The sequence below is a fragment of the Chiloscyllium plagiosum genome, chromosome 2 (assembly GCF_004010195.1).
Source record: "Chiloscyllium plagiosum isolate BGI_BamShark_2017 chromosome 2, ASM401019v2, whole genome shotgun sequence".
Classification (NCBI taxonomy): Eukaryota; Metazoa; Chordata; class Chondrichthyes; order Orectolobiformes; family Hemiscylliidae; genus Chiloscyllium; species Chiloscyllium plagiosum.
The window spans coordinates 69,442,235-69,454,572 of NC_057711.1; the positions used below are offsets into that span (position 1 = coordinate 69,442,235).

General features: G+C 38.0%; 1 protein-coding gene across 1 annotated transcript in view; it reads left to right on the forward strand.

Moving 5' to 3' along the window:
* LOC122557327 (synuclein, alpha interacting protein) overlaps window positions 1-9,377 on the forward strand; it is a 156,977-nt gene extending 147,600 nt beyond the window's left edge. Inside the window, exons 5-6 of the mRNA XM_043704919.1 lie at window positions 6,501-6,551; window positions 9,270-9,377. Of these exons, the coding sequence (XP_043560854.1) occupies window positions 6,501-6,551; window positions 9,270-9,377 (159 nt within the window). The remainder of the gene's footprint in view (window positions 1-6,500; window positions 6,552-9,269) is intronic.
* The last annotated feature ends 2,961 nt before the right edge of the window (window positions 9,378-12,338 follow it).

Below are 12,338 nucleotides of genomic sequence, written 5' to 3' on the forward strand. Positions count from 1 at the left end.
TGGAATCAATCTAAACATTAGGTCATAGACAGAGAACACAGGGGGCTAACACCTTCAACATATTGTCTAGCTATCACCATTGTTAACAGCTAACCCGAGAATGCAACTTTAAAAAAAGGGTTTTGTGATTTACACATGAAAGAAGTGAAACTATCACTGTATTCTAACAGATGAAAGGCTTAACAGACAATCAATTCTTCAATGTATAATTTCAGTTACATCACACTGCAAATTTTTGCTATAGATTCTGTGTTACGATCGAGCCCTCCACAATCACCTGATGAGGGAGCGTCGCTCCGAAAGCTAGTGTGCTTCCAATTAAACCTGTTGGACTATAACCTGGTGTTGTGTGATTTTTAAATTTCTGAATTAACAAAGAGTTTATTAATTACTGAATGTAAGAAGAAATAATAATGCAGAGCATGTATAACATTGGGTGGAAATAAAAGATTAGTCCCAAAAGAAACAAATTTATAGAAAGGTTATATGCATCAATCTGAATTGTTCATGACAAGCAGATGGTTGGCTTACAGCCTTTGAACAGATGTTATCAGCAGCATTGCCATTGGTAGTTGAACAGTAGATTTTTAAATTCCTGATTTTGTAGGTTGGTTGAAACTTTTCTCCTGATTCCTTTCGGCAGTGGCTGTCTGGCAGATCTCAGAGTGGGAAAGAACATTTTCTGTTTCTTTACCTATGGTGCAGAGCTGTTTCAATAACTATTCTCAAAGCTATGACCCTCATAGCTCACTAATCCACACACTAAAATATCAGGCCAATTCACAGAACAAGGCTGAAGTTTGCTTTTAATCCCCGGACCCTGTGTATTCTTGAAAGAGGGAAAATGCAAATATTTTTCTCACCCAGGCTGCTCTCTTTTCTTCTCACTATCACGTCCACAGTCTGGTTTACTCCCAGGAGATTAAAAGTACAGTTTATGTGTATTTCATCCCTTTAATGCTGTCTCCACACCTCATTAGATATGACATTCCATCATCTCTCTCTCCAACAGCTGCTGAATTTACATCTGCAGTTAACTCTTGGCTGTAATTTGTTTAAAAAAAAGATTGCTAGTAAAAGTTCAATATAATAATTGGTGATCCAGAGTTGTAACCTCTGGTCATTACAGGTTTTTTTACAGACAGTGCAACAGTGTATGATCTAGATCACTCTTTGATATGTGTTAAAGTCAGGATACTTTTTATCATTCAAAATAGGAATACCATCTTTATATCAATGTTAGCCATACTATACTGCCTGCCCTGTTAAAACAGCAATTCCACAATTAGACTGAACAGGAGCTGTCAGGAATTCTCACTGAAAGTGCAGAATTAAAATAGAGCATATTTCAAGACACGATCTCCAATACTGTACTTTCAACAAATAGGAAGGAAGAATGATAACATTAAAACTGGTTGTAAGCTAACAACAGTTTTGGAAGTTGTTTTGTCCAAGTTGAGTAGGAGATATAAAACAATAATTTGTAACTCAGCTTCAAGGACGCATACAGGTGAGATATGAAAATCATGAGCATTGACAACTGGGAAACGTTACCTGACAGACATGACCACTGGAAATAGACTGATTGGGAGGACATTACAAGGGGCATGCAGAAATGAAATGTTTAGGTGGACAGATAGAGGGCCCAGAGAATCCAGAGGCTAGTGAATCATGCACCTTCTTAACCCACTTTGTCTTCCTTTGCAGCAAATGCAGCAGAGAGTGCCTTGCCAGAGTGCAGGTGGTAGTGTCCCCCTGTATCTGCTGCTCTTGTACTTCCTGATGATAGTGGTTGTGGGTTTGGAGGGTACAAAGGAGCAATGGCTATCTACCTTAATTTCTTGTTATGTAGTCTTTGTCATATTTAATCATGCTTATGTGAAGCCCTTGGGCCGTTTTATTGAGTTGAAAGCCATGTAGGAATACATTGTTGAGTTGGGAACAAAGAAAATCATAGATTTAAGACAAATATTAAAAAACCCAAAAAGGTTAGGGATAAGTTTTAACACAAAGATAATCAGAAAGAATATGCACTTCCAAAAACAAAAATGAAATTATGATGCTGTTTTAGGTGCATTTTTAATTTCCATTGTGATGGACATCACAGCAGCAAGGAAGTAACCTCTCCAAGGAACAGCAGCAGCTATTTCATTCGATATCTGGGGACTGAGCAACATGGGTCTCGGCAGCCAGCACTTCCCTGAATCCAGGCTGAACCAGGCTTTGGACTCATACAATGAGTGTTGCACATAGCAGGCTTGGTGAATGACTAATTCGACATTGATTTGTTTAAGGAATGACGTGCTAACTGGATGGGAGAACAGAATTGCTACAACACCTTGAACAGATTAAATGAACTTTTATAATGTGCAAAGTGTTTGGCTGTGTTACATAGAGTAATGCATTGCAATGATTCAGAAAATATCTTTTCTTTGTACAAATGCAATCCATTTGTAGCTTATTTTGAGAATTTTTTTGAAGGATTTAAAGCAGCTTGTAAACCACAGCTGGAAATTAAGCATGGTTATCGGTGCTTAGAAAGGTAATGTGTCTCTGTCAATGTTAACATTATTATTCATGTATACTGGAGGATGGTGCTTAGTGCATTTAAGGAGCATCCCTCTGAAACTGATAAAATCACTGGCCAAAATAAACTGCATTCCTTTTCACCATTCCATGAATTTAAATCTATAGCCTGGTGAGAACATTCTGTCTGGAACTTGAGCTAAGGTTTGCCTTGTCTGGTCCGGTGAAATGTTCATCATGTGCAACGTAGTAAAACAGGGATACTTTCCCATATCCAGGCTGATCATGTGTGCAAGAAACTTTTATAATTGCAGCTACTGGAAATCTGTGTTTCTGTTCTTGAGACACAGTGTCAATTGGGAAAGCAGGGGAAATGGGAGAAAAGTAGTGATAGGAGATCTCTTCATCTCAGTTCTAAAGGGTTGTTTATTGACTCTAAGGCTATGCCCTCAGGTCCTAGTCTGTCCTACTACTGGAAGCACCTTCTCCATGTCCATTCTATCCAGACCTCTCAGTATTCTGTAAGTTTCAATGAGATGCTCCCTCATCCTTCTAAACTCCATTGAGTACAGATTTAAGGTCTCAACCACACCTCATATGACAAGCTGTTCATCCCTGGGATCATTCTTGTTAATCTCCTCTGACCCCCTCCATCGGCAACATATCCTTCCTTAGATATGGGACCCAAAACTGCCCACAATTTTCTAAATGCTGTTTAACCAGACCCTTATATAGCCTCAGCAGTGCATCTCTGTTGTTGTATTCAAGCCTTCCTGAAATGAATACAACATTGTATTTGACTACCTAACTGCCAACTGAACTTGCATATTAAACTTGAGAGTTCTGAATTAGGGCACAAGGCCACCTTCCACAAGTACAGTTGTTAAAGTCATTTTGCACAAATAGGAAATCTAAGTATGTTTAGAAGGGGCAGGAGAGATGTTTAGTTTAGTCTTGTCATTGTATATTAAAGGATGTGATGATGGAGAGTGGGGGAGGAAAGGTGGAGAGCGGTTTTGTGAGGTACTGAAAAGAAATGAAGAGATGGTGCTAATGCTCCTTTTGTGAGATCATTATCCCTCATTAAAGATTGATTACAGCTTCTGACATAATGGTCTTGGCACTAGTTGAAGACCATCAGCTAGTCAACCCCATACACAACTCATTAATTAACTTGCATCAAATTGAAAATCAGATACTAGAACTGGCTACTTGGGGAACCTTCTAAAGTGAGATGCTTAAGGGATATTGTCAGATGAATTTCCTGACTTTTTGGTGTTATTGATATAATTAAGATACACGTATGTTTGGCTTTCATAGAATTCATTATTTTTAAAAGGTTGCTTCTACTTTGGCCATCTTCTTGACCTTATCACAGGTCTCCAAAGAGGAAGACTTGAAAGATGTAAAGCTCATGCATATAACAGATGAACCAGCATGGGCTGTGTTACAGAGAACTGCACAAATTCAGAGGTGTAGGAAAGTGAAAGAATTGAAGGAGGAACTAGAGAGAATAAAGAGGAGAATTAGCTTTGTAAGTATTGAAGTCCCCATACTAAGACATTCCGGTGTTTTAATTATATAGTAATCATACTTTTAAGTTGCTTAACTCTCTGATCCCCAGCATGAAAGGTAACTAGACCAAGTAGGTACTGTCTGGTGAGCCACTAGCACCCTTGACACTGAAGTTGCAGCCAGCCTGCTGCTGCCAGCCAATCAGAGGCCAGCAGCCTCTGAGAGCTAAAGAGCATTGTTGGAGGCCCAGGCTGCACAATCTTGAAGGGCAGCATCAGCAAGCAGGGAAGGTGGGTGAAAAATGGGGGTTGTTGCATGGATTGGTTTTCAGTGGCCACTGCCTGCTCCCCCAGTTCATTTGCCCCGAGAATTCCAAAGACTCACAACCATCTGAGGGAAGAAATTCCTCCTCTTCTCTGTCTTAAATTGGGACCCCTTTACTCTGAGACTATGTCCTCTGCTCCTAGAATCTCACAAGAGGGGAAGCACTCTCTCAGCATTTAACCTGTCACGCCCCGTAAGAATCCTACATGTTTCATGAGATCACCTTTCATTCTTCTAAACTCCAGTGAGTAGAGCCACAACTTGGTCAGCCTTTACTCACGAGACAATCCCTCCATACCAGGAATCATCCTCCCTCATTCTTCTCATTAACACAGTGGTCTGTGCCACACTCCTTCAACCCCTCATCTCTGTTTTCAACTGGGATGAGAATGCATTCACCTGGATCTATTTTTATTTATCCTGTTGTAGCCAGGGAATCACATTCAATTGTTCCTCTTCCCGCTGCTGCGCTGTTACCTCTGGAGTGTCGCAAAAATCTATATTTAACCTCTTCTTTTTCTAACTTCTCATAAAATCTAGCCACAGAATGTCAGGTTCCAAGTGTAAATGGGTGACACACAATGTTGTCCCATCTCCATCTCTCCCTATCCTTTCATTGTCTCTGAATTGTTGCTGTCTGCCTAACATTCAATGCTAGATGAGCAGGAATTTCCTCCAATTAAATATTGGGATGATCAAACCTAATTTAAAGATGCTAATGGGTTTAAAGTACTGACAAAAGGAAAGGAGTCTGCTGAAGGTATTACTGCTTTCGAAATAACCCCTATGACAAGTTTCAACCAAGTTAAAATATTCAAGATTATATCAGGGTTGGAACATAACTCTTTAATTGTGCTCACAAGTTAGCAATAGAAAAGACAATATATGACAATATAAATTGTGGCATACATAATTGTTTATTAATGAAAAATCATAAAATTTGCAGTACGATACATAGTAAATCTCAATATTAAATAAGTTAGCTGATGAAGAAGCAATATTCCAGAAGCTTGTACTTCCAAATAAAACTGTCGACTATAACCCGGTGTTGTGTGATTTTTAACTTTGTCCACCCCAGTCCAACACCGGCCCTTCCACTCTTTTGTTGGACCTGTTTGGACTATAACCTGGTGTTGTGTGATTTTTAACTCTGGCAAATAAAGTAAAATTTTATCCTGGGCAAAGAACAAAAAGAAATGATTTATATTGTAGATCTTGATAACTGTAAATTAAATCTTTTACAATATTCAACCTACATACATTCAAAGAAACATTAAATCTGCTCATTCTTACAAATGATGTTGTTTTCTATGAAGGTGGATGAAGCACTTAGCAGAACTGAGTCAGAAGATAATAAACTACATTAGCACTGCAGTCTTAAACTTAAAAGATAATAAGAGGTAAGTACCACAATCACAATCACAAAAAAATGTTAACAGTCTGTTTGTTCTTTTGTCAATTTGTGCCAAAACAATCATAAAATTTGCAGTTTACTAAAATTGAAGCCAATTTTATGCTTGAAAACTGGGGATTTTTTTTGTCAGCTCTTGAGGCTTCTAAAACATTCCTTAAATAGTTATGGTCTCTTAGGTGATTACAAAGGTGCCTTTGTGTCATAAATCAGATTTAAACAAGTTAATATATCCCACATCTGGATTATGTTAAAACCAGGCAGTCATGGCCAGGAAATCCTTAATGGAGGTTAAGGGTATTCTCACATAGAGGTGAGGCCAACAGACTGTGGGACAAATAATGTTTCAAACTGTGCCTCACAGTACATCATAACTCGGTTTATAGGTCTTTATTGCTAAATGTATTCATTCCATATCCTCCACAAATCATGAGATTTGGCCTTCTAGTTAAGAAAAAACACATGCAGCACACACATGAAAATGTCATCACTAAGTTACAAATAACTGGTTCTGAAAATTGACCTCTATGCTTTTATAAGGCTCCAGAGCCCAGAGCATTACATCAGTTTGTGTGACCCCAACTACGTTATTTCTAATCCGGTTGCTAAATCTTAACGAAGTCACTCGTCCCTCAGATAGCTAGAGCTTAAATTATTCTCATAGAACATCAAATATTCTGTTCCTTAAGTTCCCAGCAAACAATTCTTTTTTTCTCTTTTTTAGGTTTCCCAAGATTCTCCAGTAAATGTACTTACTGTATGTACTCGTGTAAAGGTTGGTCTCATGTAAAAGTCGACCCCTTATTTTTGGCCAAAAAATCTTGTATTTGCCATATATCTCATGTAAATGTCGACCCTACTATATCGCATTATAAACCTCTTACAAAGACTTAACCCACTTAAATGAAATCACATTCATTCATACCAGTAACTCTACTCATCGCTCTTTGTTTCTGATATTGCATCTCTTATCATTCATTCATTCATTCATAATTCTACTTACTGCACTTGGTTTCCTACAGCACGTTTGATTCATTCATTCATTCAGACTGGTACTAAGTTGCACTTTGTTCACCATGCATCCAAAAGTTAATATCATTAAAAAGTTAATCATTGTAATTGTGCCATTATATCTGAATAAAAGTGAAATATATTAACTACATATTATATCTTTAGTTCTTTGACAAATTTTTTAATGTTCCTGAGGTTCATGACATAAGAGAGGGAGGGAAACGGAAGAATTTGGTGGGAAAGTTCAAGACATTTGCACATTCAAAATTTAATAAATGTTTCATTTTAAGTGTGTCATTATAGCAGGTCATGATGATGTTGAACAGTGTGATTTTGCAGGATTTCAATCAATCTTTGACATATTAAATTTTCATACAGGTATGTATAAATAAAATTTGCTCCAGTAATTCATTCTTGTGTCTCTTGCTTTTATTCTGGTAATTACCTTTACCATGATTCATTGTGCTTTTCTTCTTTACCTGGGATTACTAGTTGAGCGATCAAATGGACTTCTGCTAATAATACAGTATTTCAAACTGCAGCATGAATTTCAGCCCCTCAAAACTAGTCCCAGTGTAAATTGACCCTATAAATTGAATCTTTAAAATCGTCTTAAAAATTGGACTTTTGCGCAGGGATATACGGTATCTATTCTCTTTAAGGCTTGACCATAGGAAAGAACTAAGCTCCTAGATCAGATGGTAACAGCAGCTACTTTGTTTCACGTAGAGAAAGCAATAAAGTATGTAAAAATAAATATACTAACCTGGGAAGAGCTAAAGCAGAAATTGTAATGTTACATTCAGCATGGAGCATGTGCCTCAACTGAGTTGCTCAGTACATTATTTAGATTAAAACCCTTGCGAATTGCTTCCATCATAGGTTCAATATACTTGAACCAAAAAGACATAATTAAATCTGACCCTATGAGCCTCCTCCTAGAGGATCTATAAATTGTGGCAGAAAGGAACACATTTGTATCAGTAGCCGACATGTTCCTGTTGATTTTGAGTTCCCCAAGAATCAATCTGCTCTAGATGTTATGCCCTTGATACGGATGAATTATAATTAACAGAATCAATTTTATTTCAATGATAGAAACTTTCTTTTAAGTGATATTATCCAAATAGCGTGCTATGGAGTTGTAGACTTGTGCTGAATGGACTTCTCCATACTTTGCTATGGCATTCCTAATCTTTTCCTTATATATGTACTTCCTTCCTTCATACCAGTGGGATTAAAGTTTATTAGTATAAAATGAAGGATCTGCAGAACAAGTGAACAGGAACTATTTGACTCTTGACAAGGCAAATGTAGAAATCTGATAAAGTGAAAATATGGAATTGCACAGCATACACCTGTTACTGTTGAGGCCTGTAATATGCATGCTTATGATCATTTTCATTACACAGGCATGCAGCTGGTGCTACAAATGCTACTTATTGATTGATATATCCTTCAGGGATGGGGTCACAGATGGACACCCATCATTCAAAATGCCACTTAGCAGCATCCTACACAACTTGAAGGGGAGGTGCATTCTGCAAACACCAAATAAACTTTTCTGAAAGTGACTGAATCAAGGCTGAAAGAGCACAATGATTCTAAAATTTCTGCCTTGGAGACTCTGATGCAGGGATTTGACAGGAGGAAAGAAGATATAGCTTCTTGCCCAAGATTCAAGAAGTTCTTCATCTGTAGAAACATGCAATGTATGTAGTTGCAAAGAGACTAGCACCTAGGAGATGGCTGCAATGAAGAAGAATGTGCAATCATTTGATCAGAATTAAGGTGCTCAGTTCCTCTGTCTATCTTTTCTGCAATGATTGTGAGGATATGGGCCTCTAGGAGGTAGGACAAATCGGATAAAGGAGCTGCACAAAATGGCTTCTGCATTGCCAAATTAGATTGCTCAGAACCAGACAGAAACAAGAAACCACAGACTGATGTTTCCCCATGCTTACGTGACTACCCATAGTTAAAGCTATGAAGAAGTAGATGGATAAGATGAGGAAATACTAACCACATTTGCAAGCTGCAAGTCCTCATAGTGAAGGCACTAAACCACACTTTGCAAGTTGTGAATCTTTGAAAAGGTGATATAAGCCATTACAACTTAATCAATATCATTGGTTCAAGCTACTACCCACAAAGTGATTATAATTATTGATTGGTTGTTACTATGCGATCATGCTCCATGTCTGCTGATGATTAATGTATATAAACCTTATGCAAATTCTGTAAGGTTGTTGGATTTTTTTGATTGCCAAGAAGTTTTCATACTTCTGGGTGAATCAGAGTCTGCCAACCCAGCATACAATAAACGATTGTTTGCATGTTGAACAAAGAGTCATTTACAGGTGTGTTAATTGACCAATCGTGGAACCGAGTGACTTATAGATCATCAATTGCACCTTATATCCTTCTCATTTGCACAGGCTCACTGCTATTACCTCAATTTATGCATTACTCACATCTAAAGACAATGACATCAAAGCCGTGGTTCCAGGTTTTAGTTGTGGCCGTAGCAGATGACCATCTCGGCTTTCTTGATGAATCAAAGGTGTTTGAAGCATTGGATCCTGAGTAAAGTTGATGTAGGTCAAGTGCTCCCTGAATATCTACTGCAATTATTGTGTCTTGTGAAATGCTGTTCTTTTCCTATTTCTTCTAGCAGCTTCTCCTGCTCTCTGATGACTCCTTTACTGTTTCTTCCTTGGGTGCAAAAGGCAGCACAGAATATCTATGGAACCAAGAAACATAAAGTACAGTAATAGGCAAATATTGCTGTGTTCTGATCATGTGAACTTTTCAAAGTAATAAAATGCATGAAACGATTTTGGAGGAAACGAGCAAGTAATAAGCAAGTTGTTACTATATGATCCCTGTAAATACCACTGGTCAGGGTCACCCTACAAGAAGCTCAGCCTATTTAATAAAGCAATGTGTCTTGCCAACACCCATTGTTATAAATAATATGGGACTGAATATGCCTGCATGTTTACTCTCTAGCAGATTGAGATCTTAGTAACAGCATTCAAAAGCTGAAACTGCACAGCATTTCTGAACCATGACTTCTCGAGTTTTAGAATGGAGTTTCTGGTTGTAGTTATTCTAATAACAAATTCCTCAACAATCTACACTGAATTTTCATGCGAGTCTGTCTTTTCATTTGTACATTGAGGCTTGTAGATCTTAATGGGCTATGTAACCAGCTTCACTTTCTAACCTTTTGTGACTGAACTTATGTAGCTCTTATAAAAGACACATTGTTCCATTGAAAGTCTGCCAACATTGATGATTGGGTAAACTTTAACATGCCTGATCTTGTTTAGCATTGTACGTTGTACCAAAGAAAAATAGAAAATGCTTTAGAAACAATATTGAATTTTTCATGTTGAATTTTAAAATTTATAACCTTGTTTTTTTAATCATTGTTATTTATCCACATTTCTGAAATAACTGCACAGATACCGGTATCCTAATGCCAAGTCAACCTTTATTTACATGTGCACAGTACACTGGCTGTGACCAGCCAGCTTGGAGTCAGTCCCTGAAGTGAGGAGATTCTAAATCCCCTGTTTGTATTGGTCAGCCAGGACTCTCTAATCGGGCCAGGTTAACAACCCCAAGCAAGGATCTCATAGTCAATGAGATCCATCTGGTTCCAATCACTACAATTTCACACTTAGATGTATGAATCCCAGATGGCACAAGCATAATCCCATGGTGTTGCTTACAGTGAGCATAAGAAATAAGAGCAGGAATCGGACATTTGCCTCCTCAAACATGCTCCACCTTTCGTGCCAACTCCTCCTGTCCTCTATTCCCACATATGTCAAAAATCTTCCTCTTTAAATATTTTCGGTGTTCTAGTTACCACAACTCTTTGAACAATTGCAAACATTCACTTCCCTCTGGGAGAAGAACTTCCTTCACATCTGAGTTTTAAATGAGTGTCCCCCTGTTCTGTTAGTATGTCGGAAATGTGTTGCTGGAAAAGCGCAGCAGGTCAGGCAGCATTCAGGGAACAGGAGAATCGACGTTTCGGGCATATGGGAGAAGAACTTCCTTCACATCTGAGTTTTAAATGAGCGTCCCCCTGTTCTGTTAGTATGTCCCCTAGTTTGAGATTACTCCACTTATGGGAGCTTCTTCTGAACATCGACCCTGTCAAGCCCCTTCAGAATTTTGCATGTTTAAATAAGATCATTCCTTAGTCTTCTAAATTCTAATGTGTAAAGGCCTAATCTGTTTAGCCTTGATAAATCTGCCCCTTCATCCCAGGGATCTCAGATAGAAATGTTGCTAGATCAATTGTAAATTTTAAATTTTAGTTAACATGGTGGTCATTCACTGAAACATAGTTAAACAAGGCTGTAAAGATTTTGTTAATAACAGAATGAAAGTTTATTATAGGTGAAAACAAAACAAAATGAGCCCAAGCTATTTAAATTCTAGAATATGGTTGGTAAGATTTTAAAACACACAGAAAAACAAAATGTGATCCTGTTTTCCAAAACTACCATCACAAATCAGTAGAAATTTATATTAAGTCTCTAAGTTCTGTCCTTAGTTCTGTGCTAAGAACTGTGAAGTCTTCTGAAATTAATACTGAAATTGGGGGCTTAGACTTTCTCAGTTTTTAATAACCAGTGGATTTCTAACCAGACATTCCTGGCCTGGAAATTTCACAAGCTAAACTTTCCTACTGAGGTGACTGGGCTTTCCACAAACTATTCAATAATGCTTTATAAAAGAGGATCTATTTTTGTTTCTGACTCCAATTAGGTCTTCTCTAAACTGCCCAAAGCTTTCAATCTCAGGGCTTTTAAGCTAATATCAATCCTTGATAATTTTGAAACAACAGCCAGCTAATGGACTTCAAAATTTACAGTCCCTGTCATAAACCAGTCCAGGTCAAGCAGTCTTCCATTAACATGCAGGAAATCCCTGTTGTCTGACATTCATATTAAGATAGGGAATGTCATACTGATACTGAAAGTATCACAAAGCAAGAATTCAGGTTTTAAGACTTAGGAACATGTGAACAAGATTACTCAGCCCCTTGAGCCTGCTTCACTATTCAATAAGATCTTAACTGATTTGATTTTTACTGTAACAAGAACGAGAAACAACATTGACTCAACACTATTTTAATTGGTGACTTGTACTCAAAACTAGAGAAACGATTTCCCCATTTAACATTTACAATGGCTGGAAATTTCACACTGTCCCTTAATTAGACCAGTCCAAAATGATTTTTAGCTTACAAGGGCTTGCTTCCAGTTGGACAGTTTCTTATCCCCAAACTGGCTTTTCTGGTTTAGTGAGGTAAAAACAATGACTGCAGATGCTGGAAACCAGATTCTGGATCAGTGGTACTGGAAGAGCACAGCAATTCAGGCAGCATCCGAGGACAGGCAAAATCAACGTTTCGGGCAAAAGCCCTTCATCAGGAATAAAGGCAGTGAGCCTGAAGCGTGGAGAGATAAGCTAGAGGAGGGGGGGGGTGGGGATAGAGTAGCATAGAATACAATAGGTCAGTGGG